The sequence below is a fragment of the Triticum urartu genome, chromosome 5A (assembly GCF_056163025.1).
Source record: "Triticum urartu cultivar PI428250 chromosome 5A, HENAU_Tu73, whole genome shotgun sequence".
NCBI lineage: Eukaryota > Viridiplantae > Streptophyta > Magnoliopsida > Poales > Poaceae > Triticum > Triticum urartu.
Genome location: NC_141877.1, coordinates 255,118,895 through 255,138,122, shown reverse-complemented (window position 1 = coordinate 255,138,122; position 19,228 = coordinate 255,118,895). Strand labels below are relative to the sequence as shown.

The 19,228-nt window shown below is 47.1% G+C and overlaps 1 protein-coding gene across 1 annotated transcript; it reads left to right on the top strand.

Annotated features, from left to right (window-relative positions):
• The first annotated feature begins 5,109 nt into the window (after positions 1-5,109).
• On the top strand, positions 5,110-18,065 carry LOC147970968 (uncharacterized). Its single transcript, XM_087523753.1, has 2 exons — positions 5,110-5,538; positions 17,913-18,065. The coding sequence occupies exons 1-2, from the start codon at positions 5,110-5,112 to the stop codon at positions 18,063-18,065; spliced, it is 582 nt and encodes a 193-aa protein (XP_087379879.1).
• The last annotated feature ends 1,163 nt before the right edge of the window (positions 18,066-19,228 follow it).

The following is a 19,228-nucleotide window of genomic DNA, read 5'->3' as shown; positions in this document are numbered from 1 at the left end:
GTTTTCCTCCCCCACTTCATCCACGGACTGGGGTTTCCCCTCCATCCATTCGTCCGCGGCCTCATGTTCTATTATGGGCTAGACTTTCATGATCTGGCCCCGAATTTCATCCTCAACATCTCGGAGTTCATCATCGTGTGTGAGGCTTTCCTCCGCATCCGGCCCCACTTCGGCCTGTGGCTGAAGATCTTCAATATCAAGCCGAAGGTGGTGGGCGGGCAACAAGTGGAATGCGGCAGAGCCATGGTGGGCAAAATGCCCAATGTTATATGGCTCGAGGGCTCCTTCGTGGAGACCATAAAGGGGTGGCAATCGGGGTGGTTCTACATCACTGAGCCACGCGACACCAACTGGGTGGCGGCCCCCGAGTTTCGATCCGAAATCCCCACGCGGCTCACTTCCTGGAAGGAGAAGGGCCTGTCCTGGGGTTCATCGGTGGAGCTGGACGTACTCCAGAAGTGTATCCGGAACATGATAAGTAAGAAACTTAAGCTTGTCAACATAGTCCAGGTCATGCTCTTCCGCCGGATCCTCCCGTGTCAACAACGGGATTTCAACTTATGGGAGTTCGACCCGGCCCGGCACCAGACTCTAAGCGAGCTCTTCGACACGACACATAAAGACGTCTGGAGGGTGCTGTTCAAGGGCGTTGAGGTCCCTCCTTCTCTTACCAAGGACCGTGGGCTAAGCGCGAAGCGTTATGCGAATCCGGTAAGTTCTGTACATCTGATAGGGTGTTTATTTCCCATAGCTTAATCATGTGTGGGGTCTGAGCTCCCATGCCTTTGACAAGACTGGGTGGAGACATCGGAGCAGATCAACTGTCCGACCCCTCTGCCCGAAGACCCTGCGGATGCTCTCCTGACGGAGATGCGGACTCCGGCTCCTTATGAGGTGCTGGATAAGACCATGAAGAAGGCCAAGGGAACCCGAAAGAGTTCCCGGCGCCAGGTGGTATCGGCGCCGCTGACGGTTATCGTCTCGCATAGTGGCGTGCCCTCGTGATCCGTAGATTGATCTTGCGTGCTTTGCTTTGTCCTCCAATATGTCTCGTAGTTCTGGCGTATTTCCCCATGCCTTGACATTTTTATTTGAGTGGCGTCGGAGTGCGGGCTGAGCTTTTGGCTGAAATGCCTCTCTGTCACGGCCACGAGGTGGCCGATCGGCCGCGTCATACGCTGGAGATGTAGGTTTTGGTGCTTCCTCCTCCAGTCGGGGTAGCAACTTGCGCTTTGGGTAACTCTTGGAGGGACGTTCGAGTTTATATTCCTCGGCCACAAGGACTTCAGTCCATCTGTCGGCTAGCAAATCTTGATCAGCTTGAAGCTGCTATTGCTTTTTCTTAAGGCTATTTGCCATGGCTATAAGCCGGCGCTTGAAGCGCTCTTGTTCGACGGGATCCTCAGGCATGACGAATTCGTCATCGTCGAGGCTTGCCTCATCTTCGGAGGGAGGCATGTAATTATCATCCTCCGCTTCTCCATCTGCCGCTCTCTCGGGAGGGCTAGCTTCTCCATCCTCCTGCCCTAAATCTTGCTGGAGGGGATTGTTGTTGTCTTCGGCCCTGTCTGGAGTGCTATTATCTCCTGTGCCGGTGTCATTGCTTTTTCTTTGGCGAGACTTAGAGCGGCGCCGCTGACGTTGGCGCTTGGGTTGCTTCTTGGAGGGGTCATCCTCCGCTGTCTCATCGCCATTGCCTTCTTTGGATGTGTCCACCATGTATATATCATATGATGAGGTGGCTGTCCAGTGCCCTGTGGGCAGTGGTTCCTCTTCGTCTCCCGCATCGTCGTCCATACCGTCGATGTCTTCGGAGTCGAAGTCGAGCATGTCGGTTAAGTCGTCGACAGTGGCTACTAAGTGGGTGGTGGGTGGGCGGTGAATTTCTTCGTCATCCGCATCCCAATCCTGCCGGACATAGTTCGGCCAGGACTCTCCTGACAAGGAGAGAGACCTTAATGAGTTCAGTATGTCGCCGAAGGGCGAGTGCTGAAAAATATCTGCGGAGGTAAACTCCATGATCGGCACCCAATCAGATTTGATAGGCACGGGCGCAGGTGGTTCGAAGTCCGTGGCCGGGGAGGAATCCGGTAGTTCGGCATCACAGCTCCTGTGAAGGGTAAGGTCGATACTTGGCTCGATCGCTGATGAGAGTGCAGCCTTCGTGGCGGGGTCTATCCACCCGTCCATGGATGGCGCAACTGGCTCCGAATTGAGGGTCGGAGCGGTTGCCGGCGCAATCTTTTGGACACTGTCCGATGGCAGAGCTAAATCATGCTCATCGTGACCGTGTGGCGCACTAAGCAGGGGCTCAAATCCGTCGAAGATCAAGTCTCCGCGGATATCGGCCGTGTAGTTTAAGCTTCCAAACCTGACCTGGTGGCCAGGGGCGTAACTATCGATCTGCTCCAGATGGCCAAGCGAATTGGCCCACAGTGCGAAGCCGCCGAATACAAAGATCTGTCCGGGGAGAAAAGTCTCACCCTGGACTGCATCGCTACCGATGATCGAAGGAGCCATCAAGCCTAACGACGACGACACAGAGGAACTCTCAATGAAAGCACCAATGTCGGTGTCAAAACTGGCGGATCTCGGGTAGGGGGTCCCGAACTGTGCGTCTAAGGCGGATGGTAACAGGAGGCAGGGGACACGATGTTTTACCCAGGTTCGGGCCCTCTTGATGGAGGTAAAACCCTACGTCCTGCTTGATTTATTCTTGATAATATGAGTAGTACAAGAGTTGATCTACCACGAGATCGGAGAGGCTAAACCCTAGAAGCTAGCCTACGATATGATTGTATGTTGTCCTACGGACTAAAACCCTCCGGTTTATATAGACACCGGAGGGGGCTAGGGTTACACAAGGTCGGTTACAAAGGAGGAGATATACATATCCGTATTGCCTAGCTTGCCTTCCACTCCAAGTAGAGTCCCATCCGGACATGGGACGAAGTCTTCAATCTTGTGTCTTCATAGTCCAACAGTCCGGCCAAAGGATATAGTCCGGCTATCCGGAGACCCCCTAATCCAGGACTCCCTCAGTGTTATCTTTAAAATCAGACAAAAAACTTACACGCGTCGTCCCAGCAATACGTGGTGCCATCTGCTTTGTCGATCGTGTAGATGATTCCATTGTGTTTAATAGCATCACAGAAGTGTGTATCAACTTTGACGATCCACTGCGAGGTGAGTTGTCTCTAGCTAAAGAAGGCACCGACGGAAAGATAGGCGAGTCCGCGGTCAAACAAGGCAATTAGCTCGAAGTCTGCGTAATCTGCATATCGTGTGAGCACTTGGCAGATTACAATATTCTGTAAAACAAGGTGCATCCAACTGACAAACTAATCTAGATGACTTCGACCCCGATGGTAAAACCTTATATAATCCAATGTAGGAAGGATAACCTCATGGGAGGTGTGGAAGTTCACGACCACCAACTTTTCCAGACTTCTCTGACGGCAACCATCCAGTGGGAGTTCATGCCGAACCAGTACATACTTTCCAAGAAGTTTCGGGCGATGGTGATCGGATCAAAGTCGAGGGGCATGATGTACGGTGACCCTACCTGCAAAGAAGTTTCAGCTAATGGAGGTCGGAATGAAGTCGAGGGGAAAAATGTACGCCTCCGTATCATGGTGAGCGCATCTCGCAAGAGCAGATAGCAATAAGCAGGGTATCTTGAAAAGCTCAGGCCTCGCTTCGACGATGGCTGCGTGCATGTCCCTCGAGCATGCACCCAGTCGCATGACGCTCAACATATCCATACGCGAACAACAGAGGTCGAGGATGTCACTAGGGAGATTGCTCCAGTCGCGGCTCATATGGATGTTGCGCGCTTCGCGTTTGGCCATGGTGGAGTTTGGAAGGTGGGGATTTTTGGGGCTTGATTTATGGGGGAGAAGGCTCTCGGTGCTGGAGCGGCTAGCGAGGGAATAGTGGCACTATGGGGAGGCAAGCGAGGTGAGGGTACGTGGGGGCATAGTGAGATGATGAAGAGTGACCTCAGGATCTCCGGTGAGATGGACATGGAGATGGAGTGGTGCTAGGGGAGAGGGATACGAGGTGAGGCATGCTATACAGTGGCGGTGATAGTGACTGCATAGTGCACAAGGTGAGGCTGACTTTGGTAACCCAAATATGCCACGTCGGGCGCAAGGTCTTGTCACTTCACTGTGAGGACCGGATGAATAATTTTTTGACCATCAAGTGTACTACAGTTGTACTACTACTAGTAGTAACATATGGAGTAGTACTGTATACCGGAAAGAGGTCTCCCGTGCTAGAATGCCTTTGGGTTCACTTCATCCTCCAGGTGCATCCATATTGCGAGCAGAACCAAATTCTCGTGCATGCGAAAGCATGAAGAATGGCCTTTTCTTTTTAGGATAACCGCATATTCCTTAACCAGAAAAGGTTGTGTCTCGCAGGCACGCGCCAATATCCATCCGAACCAGCTACGACACATTTTGTTGTCCAAGGAGATGGATATGTTTGTATATATGTTCGTCCACCCAAGTGGGTTTTGCGTAGGTCCCACCTATCAGGAGGGGTACATAAATAAAAAGGAATCATAAAATGTTTCGCCATGGTGATTTGAAAGAGTGACCTCAACTAACCAGTGGCACATGTAGCGATAGAAAGACGGGCACGTACACATACACGTACCACTCCTCACTACGCTACCCTCATAGCCTTTTCGTTTCGCCGGTTGGTCTACCTAGCCGTCTAATCAACGGACTACATGCTACTTTTCCCATTTACTTCTCCACCGGGAACCGATTTTCCTCGGCATCTTCACCTCTCCTTCATTTGCATTAAAACCCCATTGGATTCACATTGTTTTAACCTCTTCAGATACTCCTGGAGTAATTCTGAAGCCCCTCTAAATAATCATCTTCTTCAGAGACTAGCCATCTTAATCCTAATTCTCCAAACCATAGCCCTCTGGTCCAGCGGTTCCAAATGGCGAAAGAGATCCCTATGCAGGTTTTTACCGTCAAACATGTCCTTGTCGAAGGCTCGTTGAGCATAGTTTCCACCGTCACCGACCACCCAAGGGTTGTTCGGGAGTGGATCAACAATGTATCCAACTCCCTCGAAAAGGTGGAGATGAAGGTCATCGGTCTCAACGTAGAGTACACGGAGCGTGCCACTGGGATGATCCAACGCGCCGCCGTCCATCAATTGTGCCTCAAAGATGAAGTTTTGGTGTATCACATCATAGACGCGCCCTCCATACCAGGTGAGGTCCACGATCTCATGTATCGGGAGGACATATACTTTTGTGGGGCAGCCATAGAAGGGGACAAACAGAAGCTCGCGCTGTACAACCTTGACTTGAAAAACATCGCTGACCTACAAACTAGAATTCCTGTAGATGATTGTGATAAAGAAGCACCATCCCTATTCGACGTAGAAAATTATGTGCTCGGAACAAATCTTGAGAAGGGCAACGAGACGTTGGGATTAAGGTCATCTGGATGGGAGAATTATCCCTTGACCAACGAGCGGATAAAATATGTTGCCCTCGATGCCTGTGTGAGTTTCGAGATAGCTGTAGGGTTGAAAGAGCTTGTTGTGAAGCCGTCTCCCATAGAAAATGAGAAGAAGAAGAATACGAAGAAGAAGAAGAAAATAATAATAATAATAATAATAATAATAATAATAAGAAGCTACACAGGCAGCAGGGCATTATAGATGGATGAACTATTTCCTCTCTAGTAAAAAAAATTCCACTCTGTGTACATTGATATAGATGAGCTATTTCATTGGTGTGAATGTCTTTGGAACAAGTGTATTAGCTTAGGTCCAGTTGACTATAATTAGCTATTTATCAGCCTAGTTTTCTCTACTACTCCTTATAGTGATCGGTATGCAATGCATTTGTCAGTAGACATGACAGCTTGTCGATGGAAGTTGAACTATGGCGGCCATCACGTTTCTACCACTGCCACACGCGATTCCCATGATGTCGGTCCAACCCATGGCACCACGTCCCCTGATGTCCACCTCACCCCTCTCGGCCCCATCGCTCCTCTGCCTTTGTGTTCATGACATGTGGGCTAGCTGAACTACGGCGACCATCAAGTTTCTACCTATTAGGACCGAGAGTATATCGACCAAGGGGGGGGTGAATGGGAGATTCAAATTTTCTTTCGAAAGCTTTGAAACTTATTCCAAACACTTCAGCGGAATAGAGTATTGAGAGAAATGCACTGAATCATATTTCTTCATCAGAGGCATATTCATCGAGAAAAGCATTTACAACAGAGCGAGCTTGATAGATAATGGGTTTAACAACAATGAGAGTCATGCAACAAGCAAACATGTGTAATAGAATCAAACACAACATAACAGAAACTGAAGGAAATGCAATTGAAGGGTTACACAAGATAACAATGATACAGACTACTAACGTAGGAATTGAAACGAGGAAAATGAAAGGATTTGATATTACAACACAGGATGAATGACACGGAACAAAACAATAATCAGAGAATCTAATGGCACAAAGAATGAATGAAAACTACTGAATGAAATGCAGTAGAGTAGATATAACCAGTGGTGCTCGATGGCGACAAGGGATTTGGTAGACCAGTTCACCCTTCTGCCAAAGGGCTACGTCTGGTTGGAGGGGCTATGACTTAACACGGAAGATAAACTCTCTTCACCCTATTCTCCTTCAACCCAGAGCTGATGAGACTCGGGTTGATTTCACTCATGGTAGATCCTTGTCGGCGATCTCCAAACCTTCAGTCGAACTTTACGAACCACAATCACTCTTGGCTGCTGAAGATTAGGCTCGGTGAAGACAACAACTCTTCAACACTCGAAGCCAAACCTATCCGTCTAGAGAGTGCGCAGCTCTTAAGAGTAACAGGTACAAGAAATCTCACTCAGAACTGCTGTGATGCTAAACCACTTTCTAAGTTTGGGCTCTTGGTTTTCTCTCGGTGGATCTTAAACTCAAATCACTCAGAGAGAGGTTGCTCAAATCAATCTTCTCAGAAATCTCAAATGGAGCAGCCAACTGATAACGTTAGAGAGGGGTGGGCATTTATTGCCGTAGCCTTCCCAGATGGAAAATGACCAAATTGGACATCGGCCTCAGCCAATGGACGAACGATACGATTCCAACGGTTGCATTTGAGCACACCGGTAACATTTCTTGCGGAGCAAGAAATGCTAACTCCTCGGTCTGAGGCAAATCTCTCACAACGAAGAAGATCACAGTCTCTTGCTAGCAAGTATTTACTCGGAGCATAAAGAGATTTCTCTCGCATCTTTCATAGGTTGTATCTAAGCACCACATCTGATCTAAGCAACGAGAGCCTATACCCGTCTCAATAGTACGGAGGTCATATGACTCAAAACACTGAAAGAAGAAAAACTAAATGAAACTACATCTTCATTTTGTCTTCGACTTCAGTCGCTGCAGTCAATTACTTTGGAAGATAGTTTTCGATGCAAAAGCTTCGCTATAACAGAAAAATTTTGAGGGGTTGATTTATTCACATTAATCTTCTTGACTATATCACTTCAACAAATATAGCTTCTTCTTCTCTGCAGTGCAGATATGCTTCGCTGATGTTCCTCGAACTCAGCACCAGAGACAACATTCTCTTCGGTTGTGTATGGACTTTTCTCTCTGTGTGCCCTAGCAAACAAATTAGTCCATACTTGTTTCTGTCAAAAATCTCCAATACATAAGGTAGGAAGATATTGCACCGGCACTACCACAGCCACACGTGATTCCCACGACGTCGCTCGAACCCATGACACCATACGTCCCTCGACCTGCGCCTCACCCCTCTCTGTCCCACCGCCCCTCTGCTTTTGTGAGAATCACATGTGGGTCTGCCACTTGTGTTGGGGAACGTTTTATGGGAAACAAAAAATTTCCTATGCTCACCAAGAACAATCTAGGAGATGAACATCCACGAGAGGAGAGATTGCATCTACATACCCTTGTAGATCGCTACGCGAAAGCGTTAAGAAACGCGGTTGATGTAGTCGAACATCTTCGCGATCCAATCACGGTCTGTCCTGCGAACTCCGATCCAAGTGCCGTACGGACGGCACCTCCGCGTTCAACACACGTAAGGCTTGATGAAGCCTTCACCTCCTCGATCCAGCGAGCGGTGGTGATGTAGTAGCTCGAGTCCTCCGGCAGCACGACGGTGTGGTGGTGGTGGTGGAATCTCAGGAGAGCTTCGCTAAGCACTACAGAGAGGAAGAGGGCTACGAGGGAGAGGAAGGGCAGCGATGTGGCGTGGAGATGTACTCAAGGATGGAGCTGCCCTCTCTCTACCTCTCTACATATAGGGGAAGAGAGGAGGAGGGGGCACCCTAGATCCCATCCAGGGGGGCGGCGGCCACAGGAGGAAACCCAGATGGGTTTTGGGCGCCTCCCACCTCCGGGAGCCTTGGCCCCCAAGGCAAAGGGGATGGATACCCTAGGGGGGTGCCCCCACCCCTCCTGGTTATGTGGGAAAGGGTGATGGTGGCGCACAACCCCTTAGTGGTCTGGTTTGCCCCTCCCCTTGGCCCATGAGGCCCCCCAACACTTGCTGGGCCCCCCCAAAACCCCTTTCGGTGTTGCTGGTCATCACCCGGTACTCCCGGAACAATTCCGGATTCCAATACCTTTCGTCCAATATATCGATCTTCACCTTCAGACCATTCAGGAGTTCCTCACCACATCCGGATCTCATCCGGGACTCCGAACAACCTTCGGTAACCACCATAATGACTCAACTATACTTATATCGTCACCAAACGTTAAGTGTGTAGACACTGCAGGTTCGAGAACTATGCAAACATGACCGAGACACCTCTATGGTCAATAACCAATAGCGGGACCTGGATGTCCATATTGGTTCCCACATATTCTACGAAGATCTTATCGATCGAACCTCGATGTCAAGGATTCAACTAATCCTGTATGTAGTTCCCTTTGTCTATCGGTATGTTATTTACCTGAGATTTGATCATCGGTATCTCCATACCTAGTTTATTCTCGTTACTGACAAGTCTCTTTACTCGTTCCGTAATGCAAGATCCTGTGGCTAACTCATTAGTCACATTGCTTGCACCTCATTGTGATACTGTATTATCGAGTGGTCCCTGAGATACCTCTCCGTCATACGGAGTGACAAATCCCAGTCTTGATCCATGCCAACTCAACAGACACCCTCGGAGATACCTGTAGAGCACCTTTATAGTCAACCAGTTACGTTGCAACGTTTGGTACACACAAGGTACTCTTTCGTTGTTAGTGAGTTGCATGATCTCATGGTCATAGGAACATATACTTGACATGCAAAAAATGATACCAATAAACTTGAGATGATCATATGCTATGTTCATAATTTGGGTCTTGTCCAGCACATCATTCTCCTAATGATGTGATCCTGTTATCAAATGACAACTCATGTCTATGACTAGGAAACCATAACCATCTTTGATCAAGAAGCTAGTATGGTAGAGGCTGACTATGGATATGTTGTTGTCTATGTATCCACACATGTATTTGAGTTTCCAATCAATACAATTATATCATGGATAATAAACGATTATCATGAACAAGGAAATATAAGAATGGCCACTTTATTATTGCCTCTAGGGCATATTTCCAACAGTCTCCCACTTGCACTAGAGTCAATAATCTAGCATTACATGGTAATGAATCTAACACCCATAGAGTTCTGGTGTTGATCATGCTTTGCCCGTGGAAGAGGTTTAGTCAATGGATCTGCAACATTCAGATCCATATGTATCTTGCAAATTTTTATGTCTTCCTCCTTGATGTAATCGCGGATGTAATTGAAGTGTCGCTTTATGTGTCTGGTCCTCTTGTGAAACCTTGGTTCCTTGGCTAGAGCAATGGCACCAGTGTTGTCACAGAACCGAGTCATTGGGTCCAGTGCACTGGGCACAACTCCAAGATCTGTCATGAACTGCTTCCTCCAGACACCTTCCTTCGCTGCCTCCGAGGGAGCTATGTACTCCGCTTCACATGTAGAATCAGCTACCACGCTCTGCTTGGAACTGCACCAGCTTACCACTCCACCGTCCAAAACATATACTTATCCGGTTTGAGACTTAGAGTCATCCGGATCAGTGTCAAAGCTTGCATCGATGCAACACTTTACGACGAGCTCTTGATCATCTCCATAAACGAGAAACATTACCTTAGTCCTTTTCAGGTACTTAAGGATATTCTTCACCGCTGTCCAGTAATCCATTCCTGGATTACTTTAAAACCTTCCGGCCGTACGTATGGCGAGGCTGGCATCCGGTCTTCTGCACAGGATCACATACATGATAGAGCCCATGGCAGAAGCATAAGGGATGTCTCTCATCTTTTCTATATCCTTTGTAATCATTCGGCATTGAGTCTGACTCAACTTCACACGTTGCAAAATAGGCAAGAACCCCTTCTTGGACTGGTCCATTTTGAACTTCTTCAAAATCTTATCAAGGTATGTGCTTTGTGAAAGTCCTATTAAGCGTCTCGATCTATCTCTATAGATCTTGATGCCTAATATGAAAGCAACTTCTCCTATGTCCTTAACTGAAAAACTCTTGTTCACATATTCCTTCACGTTTTCCAAAAGTTCTATATTGTTTCCAATCAGCAATATATCATCCACATATAATATTAGAAATGCTAAAGAGCTCCCACTCACTTTCTTGTAAATACAAGATTCCCCAAAAACATGTATAAATCCAAACGCCTTGATCACCTCATCAAACCGAAGATTCCAACTCCGAGATGCTTGCACCAGTCCATAAATGGATCGCTGGAGTTTGCACACTTTGTCAGCATTCTCTGGATCGGCAAAACCTTCCGGTTGCATCATATACAACTCTTCCTTAAGGAAACCGTTAAGGAACGCTGTTTTGACATCCATCCGCCAGATTCCATAATCGAAAAAATGCAGCTATTGCAAACATGATTCTGATGGACTTAAGCATCTCTATGGGTGAGGAAGTCTCATCATAATCAACTCCTTGAACTTGTGAAAACCCCTTTGCCACAAGTCGAGCTTTATAGGTGGTGACATTACCGTTCGTCTCTGTCTTCTTCTTTGATGAGGACATCAATACCATTGTTACACCCACAGCCCCTGCTACTATACATACTGGACCAATTACTAGAGCTCGCGCACGCCAATTGAATTACCAGGTACTTCCGTTTCTTGGTAACGGTTCTAATGTTCATGAGAATATGATGCCGCCTAAATTGGATACATTTGTTTTGCTTACAAATGAAGGGCCTAGCTTGGACAAGACAGATGAACCTTGGAGAAAGTTCAAGCATGGAGATGATGGCATGCGCAAGGGGAACAAGAACAGAGTTACAAGTTATGATTTCGGGACTTTGAAGCCACCATAATGAGTGCATGAAGCCTTGGACGAAATATACAAGATGCCAATTCATAAATTTCGTCCTAAGGCTATTCTAGGTGCTGCATCACCTTACTTTTGGGCCACAGCCATGTAATTTCGAAATACTTGATTATAGGCTGTTTTTAGAGTCCGTATGTGTGGGGAAACAAGAGTTAGGGCTGGTTTCGGACCCCTCCTCCAAGGACCACGAAATTCCCCCTCTCTCCACCATACATACAGCCCTTAGGGCATCGTTTAGACTTTGGATTTTGTTTAGATTAAGCCATAGCTACAACTTCGCGTACTTCGTTTGTGTTCAACAGCCAGAAAAGGCGTCACAGAACCCCACCTTGATCAATAAAGCTTTCCTCTTATATTCGCAATATACAGATTGCAATCTTAGTTTTTGCTTGTTCTTTGTTTGCCTGCAGGAAACAGACCTTCGTGGTCAGGTTGATCGTGCTCCGGCGTGTTCAATAACCTGTCGGAGTTGGTTTAGCGATTGCTAAGGCGCGGCGTCCTTGCACGTTCATAGTCGGATCGTCAAAGTCGACTTCCTCCAAAATGATAGCCACCATCTCATCGAAAGATGGGACACCTTTGCCTCTATCATTCTTGAAGATCCATTTATTCTAAATGGCCTTTCGCCCTTCAGGTAATACTTCCAAAGTCCGTACTTCGATTTCATACATGGATTCCATCTCGGATTTCATGGCCTCTAACCATTTGTTGGAATCCAGGCCCACCATCGCTTCTCCATAGCTCGTAGGTTCACCGTTGTCCAACAACATGACCTCTAAGACAGGGTTACTGTACCACTCAGGAGTTGTACGTACCCTTGTCGACCTACGATGTTTTATAATAACTTAAATCCAAAGCTTCGTGATCATCATCATTAGCTTCCTCTTCAACGGACATAGGTGCCATAGAAACATCTTTCTGTGTTGCGCTACTCTCTGGTTGAAGTAAAGGTTCAACAACCTCATCTAGTTCTATCTTTCTCCCACTCAATTCTTTTGAGAGAAACTATCTCTCAAGAAAGGACGTGTTCTTAGTGACAAACACTTTGCCTTTGGATCTGAGATAGAAGGTATACCCAACGATCTCTTTTGGGTATCCTTTGAAGACGCATTTGCGTGCTTTGGGTTTGAGCTTTTCTGGCTGAAGCCTTTTGACATAAGCATCGCAGCCCCAAACCTTAAGAAACGACAACTTAGGTTTCTTTCCAAAGCATAGTTCATACGGTGTCTGGCTGAGCCTTTGCATAGTCTTTTCAGTATTTTGCTTTGTTGAATTTGCGGTTGCATCGTCGTGTCTAGTTGCTGGTCTTAGAGTCTAGTCTTTTAGAGTTTCAAGTTCTGGTCATAAGTTGTCATGTCGCCGCCGCACCATCATTATCGCCCCTGCCATATATCTCCACCGCATCATCATCATCATCGCTGCTGCCGTATACCACCACCGCACCAACTTCATCGCCGCTGCCATATACCACCACTACATATTCACCGCCAATCTGAGTCCATATACGCCACCACCTATCCGCCACCAACACGCCAATCCGAGTCCACCTGCAACATATATCCGCCACCAGTCCGAGTTCCACCAGATTCATCGCCGCCACCAGTCCGAGTTCCACCAGATTCATCTCCGCCACTAGTCATAGTCCGAGTCCAGTATTTGTTCCTTTATTTTCGAGTTCCAGATCACGCGATACTACGAGTTGTGACCAATTCAGACTCCCCAACTTCTGTGCTACCCGCAGTAGAAAAATAGTTCCAAACTAAAAAAACTAAGTCTGGAAATTCTGGTTGGGCAGTTTTTAGACCATTTATAGACTTTTTCGAATTTGTGACACCCACCACCACCATTTTCTAGTAGCCTGTAGGATCATATTCTTGTGTGTTTCTGTTGCTGCTCACCATGGTAGGATCACAAGCCGATGAGATTGACTGGGAAAACATGACAAATAAGGAGTTGCATGATAAATTTTAGCAAATGATGACTGAACAGGTGCAAGATGTGCTGAATAATTTTGAAGAGGCCATGGATAAGATAACAGGCTTTGAGAAGACGTTCTAAACAAAGCTCGATAACAAATTTAATGAAGTGCTTGCGCGTCTTCCACAACCACCACCCGCTGCACCTGCCGCACCTCTGCAACAACAACAACAACAACAACAACAACAACAACAACAACAACAACAACAACAAAAACAACAACAACGACGATGCCTACCTCCACGTCGCGAAACAGCCCTCCGCCGAGCGAGCAGTGTCCCTCTTGAGCCTGGGCGAACTGCTAGTGCTGCTATCGATACTTCTGTGGGTCCTGCTACTGATGCGGAGGAGGATGATTATGCAGGAGATTACGAGGATGAGGTTGATCAAAATCAGAACTACGTGCAACCACCAGCACCACAACCACCAGGTCGTCCACATGAAAATAATGGTAATGGTAGGGCTCCCCCTTAGGTACGAGATCATGACCATCTCCCTAAACTGAAATTGAATATTCCACCATTTGAGGGTAGATACGTTCCTGATATATATCTTACTGGGAGTTAGAAACCGAAGAACATTTTATATGTTCAGAATATCCCAAGGAGAGACGTGTTGCTGCTGCACTTTGTGCTTTCACTAGTTTTGCTTGTGTGTGGTGGTCTGAACATCGCAGGTTATATCCGAATAATATTCCAACTACTTGGTTCGCTTTGAAAACTGCTATGCGTACTCATTGGGTTCCACCATATTATCAACCTGAATTACTTCAAAAATTACAGCGTTTAAGACAAGGAAAAAATTCTGTAGAGGAATATTATCAGGAATTACAAACTGGCATGATTAGATGTGGTATTGTTGAGGATAATGAAGCTATGCTTGCACGTTTTATGGGAGGGTTAAATAGAGAGATTCAGACCATTCCAGAGTATAAGGAGTATCATAATATCACTCGTTCATTCCATCTTGCTTGTAAAGCTGAACGTGAAGTGCAGGATCGACATTCATTGGCACGAACTAACTTTTCTGCAGGTCGACCTTCCTCATGGACATCGCGTGCATCCTCTACTTCCACACATTCTACTGCATCGGCACCTCCATCAGCTACCACCTCCAGTCGTCATACAAGAAAGCAGGCACAACCACCACTATCTACCACGAGCACACCTGTCGGGCCTGTACAGAGCTCTTCTTCTTCCATGGCATTAATAGGGCACACAAGTGATATTATTTGTCGTCGTTGTAAGGGAAGAGGACATTTTGCGAGAGAATGCAAATCTCAGCGTGTGATGATTGCTACTGAGGATGGTGTGTATGAGTCCGCTAGTGACTATGATGAGGAGACTTTGGCTCGTATTACACGTGAAGAACACGGTGGAGATGATTCTGAACATGAGACGCAATATATGGCTCCTGAAGATGTTGACAGGTATGGATGTTTAGTTGCTCAACGTGTTTTGAGTGTGCAGGTTACTCAAGCTGAGCAAAATCAGAGGCATAATTTGTTCTATACAAAGGGAGTTGTGAAGGAACATTCTGTTCGCGTCATCATAGATGGAGGGAGCTGAATAACTTGGCTAGCATGGAGATGGTGGAGAAGCTATCTCTCACCACACGACCACATCCACATCCTTATTATATCCAATGCTTCAATAACAGCAGCAAGATTAAGGTAACACATATTGTTCGTGTGCATTTTAGTATCTCTACATATGCTGATTATGTTGATTGTGATGTGGTACCTATGCAAGCATGTTCCTTATTACTTGGTATAACATGGCAATTTGATAAAAATTATGTACACCATGGTAGAAACAATCAGTATACTCTTGTTCATAAGGATAAAAATATTACTTTGCTTCCTATGACTCCTGATTCCATTTTGAAACATGATATTAATAGAGCTAATAAAGCAAAACAGGAGAAAAATAAGAGTGAAAATCAGATTGTGGCAAAAGAATTCGAGCAACAAATGAAACCTAATAATAAACCATCTAGTGTTGCTTCTGAAATTAAATTGAAAAGTGCATGTTTACTTGCCACCAAGTCTGATATTGATGATCTAGATTTCAGCAAATCTATTTGCTATGCTTTTGTGTGCAAAGAGGCGTTATTTTATTTCGAGGATGTACCTTCCTCTTTGCCTCCTGCTGTCACTAAAATTTTGCAGGAGTTCGTTGACATCTTTCCACAAGACATGCCACCGGGATTACCACCTATTCGAGGGATTGAGCATCAAATTGACTTAATTCCCGGTGCATCGCTACCCAACCGTGCACCATACTGTACCAATCCAAAGGAGACGAAGGAGATTATGCGTCAAGTCCAGGAGCTGCTCGACAAAGGTTATATACGTGAATCCCTTAGTCCTTGTGGTGTTCCTATTATTCTAGTGCCAAAAAAGGATGGTACATCGCGTATATGTGTTGAATGTAGAGGCATTAATAATATTACTATTCGTTATCGTCATCGTATTCCTAGGCTAGATGATATGCTTGATGAATTGAGTGGCTCTACAATATTCTCCAAAGTTGATTTGCGTAGTGGATACCATCAAATTCATATGAAATTGGGGGATGAATGGAAAACAACATTTAAAACTAAGTTTGGATTATATGAGTGGTTAGTCATGCCTTTTGGGTTAACTAATGCACCTAGTACTTTCATGAGATTGATGAACGAAGTTTTACATGCTTTTATTGGACGATTTGTGGTAGTCTATTTTCATGATATACTGATTTATAGCAAATCTTTGGAGGAACATTTGGAACATTTACGTGCTGTTTTTATTACTCTACGTGATGCACGTTTGTTTGGTAACCTTGGAAAGTGCACCTTTTGCACCGACCGAGTATCTTTTCTTGGCTATGTTGTTACTCCACAAGGAATTGAAGTTGATAAAGCCAAGATTGAGGCTATTGAGAGTTGGCCTAGCCCAAAACGGTCACACAAGTGGGGAGTTTTCTTGGCCTCGCTGGATTCTATAGGCGTTTTGTGAGAGATTTCAGCACCATTGTTGCACCTCTCAATGAGCTTACAAATAAGGATGTGCCTTTTGTTTGGAGTACCGCATAGGAAGAAGCCTTCACAGTATTGAAAGATAAGTTGACACAAGCTCCTTTACACCAACTTCCTGATTATAATAAGACTTTTGAGCTTGAATGTGATGCTAGTGGAATTGGGTTAGGAGGTGTGTTACTACAAGATGGCAAACCTGTTGCATACTTTTCTGAAAATTTGAGTGGGCCTAGTCTGAATTATTCTACTTCTGATAAAGAATTATATGCTCTTGTTCGGACTTTAGAGACATGGCAACATTATTTATGGCCCAAGAATTTGTTATACATTCTGATCATGAATCGTGAAACATATTAAAAGTCAAGCTAAACTGAATCGTAGACATGCTAAATGGGTTGAATTCATTGAGACTTTCCCTTATGTCATTAAACACAAGAAGGGTAAAGAAAATGTTATTGCTGATGCATTGTCTTGTCGCTATACTATGCTTTCACAATTTGACTTCAAAATATTTGGTTTGGAGACCATCAAAGATCAATATGTGCATGATGCAGATTTTAAAGATGTAATGCAGAATTGTAAAGAAGGAAGAACATGGAACAAGTTCGTCGTTAATGATGGATTTGTGTTTTGTGCTAACAAGCTATGCATTCCAGCTAGCTCCATTCGTATTTTTTTGTTGCAGGAGGCGCATGGAGGAGGATTAAGAAAAAAGTCAATTTTACTAGCCTGAATAAAGTGTCTGGTTCACTTTACCCCCTGATCAATATTTCTGCTCCCTTCACCCCCTAAACAAACTCATACCGGTTGAAAGAGACCCTGGATGGTTTGTCTCGACTTCCTGCTGACGTGGCACTAGTCAACGGTGGTTTTGACCCATAATCGTCCAAAATGCCTCCTGGACATTTGCTCCTGTGTCCCCGGACATTGTCCAGCTGACCACAGTGTGCTCTGATCCCCCGAACTCCCTCCTCCTCACGTTGGTGGCTCCCTGATGCAACCGGCGAGCGCTTGCATCAGCAGCAGCTCTAGTCGCGCCGCCCATCTTCCTCCCTTCCCTCTCTTTCTATTCCTCCCCTTCCTCTCTCTTCATCTCTCTCTTTCCTTCCCTCACGTATCTCCTCTGTTCTCGCAGGAGCACCATGAGCTGCCATGGAGCTCCGTCCGCCGCCGCCAGCGCCGATTCCGATGAGAACCGGCCTTCCTCGCCCAAATCCGGATGCTCCCCATCTCCTCCTCCCCGTCGGTCTCCCCAAACCGTAGCGCCCGAGCTGCATAGCGCCGCCAGGAGGACGACGCTTGCTCCAGCGCCAAGCCCCGCGTCGTCCTGGGAGATCCACTGGTCCGACGCCCCCGCAAGGTGTAGCCGGGTGTGAGAAGTGGTGCGAAGCACCACCGCCCCTGCACCCCCCCCCCATAGTCGGCTGCCTCTGGTCGATGGGAGGCCACGACCTCTCACGCCTAGCTCTGGTCCGCCGCTTCACTGCTCCTGCTCCAACCAGGAGCTCGCCGCCAGCCACCTCCGGGCCTCCTACAGCACCTCGCCGCCGTCCAGCGACCCCACCATCGGCATCCACCTCCGGTCCGTGCCCATAGCTGCTGCTCCGGTCAGTCCCGCCACCACAACCACCTACAGCGCCGCCGCGAGACATTGATGGGTCACCTGACGAGTGGGCCCCACTGGTCAAATACCACCGTTGACTATTGCCACATCAGCAGCGGGTGGAGACAAACCAGTCAAGGGGATGTTTTGTACGGTTTGAGTTTGTTTGGGGATTAGAAGAAGCAGAAATATTGATCAGGGGGTAAAGTAAACCACCCACTTTATTCAGGGTAGTAAAATGGACTTTTTTCGAGGATTAATGGGACACTTTGGCGTGAAGAATGTCGGATTTCGGGTTCCGGCAGACCCTTAAGGTTCGAACTCTGGGGTGCGCACGGAGATCTTTCCCCTACCGACTCGCGCTTCTATGGCTCGCAAGAAATCTAGGCTGGAAAGAAGAACACACAAAGGACACGAGATTTATACTGGTTCGGGCCACCGATGTGGTGTAATACCCTACTCCAGTGTGTGGTGTGGTGGATTGCCTCAGGGGCTGATGATGAACAATACAGGGGGAAGAATGGCCTCGCGAGAGGTGTTCTTGAGCTGGTGCAGTGTGTTCTACTTGGTCCGGATCTCTCTCTCTCTCTCTTTCTCTTCTCTCTTTCTTTCTCCCCTTTTTCTCGCCTCCCTCTTCCTATGGTGGTTAGTCCTATTTATAGAGGCCCTGGTCCTCTTCCCAAATAATGAGCGGGAAGGGAGCCAACAATTGGCCATTTTGAAGGGGAACATCTAGTACAAGTTATCCTGACCAAAGGTGGTCTTCGGCTGCCAAAAGCACTGGTGATGACGCCGTCTTGGGCTCCACAGTGACCTCCATCCTGCCGCTCTGCTGGTCTTGGTCTCGTTGCACCGGAATGGTAACCTTTGCCTGATGCGTTGGACTGTGCTTGTTCTCTTTGCACCGAATGGGGAACAAGGACACTGCACAGGCCGGCGCCCGCCTCACGCCCGCCTGATCTCGATCGTCATGGCTTGCATCACGGGCTCCTCGCGAGACACCCCTGCCTTGATCTCTCCGCCTCCTCGCGAGCCTGCATGATGAGGCTGCTCCTGAGCAAGCCTCCTGTCATCCGCCCCACAAGGCTTGGCCCCTTGCAAGGGTCTTGAGCTTGAGCTGATGAAGCTGGGCCGCACTGGGCCCCCACTCGAGCCACGCCGCAGGCTGCGGGCAGGCAATTCTGGGGACCCCCGTTCCCAGAACGCCGACAGTAG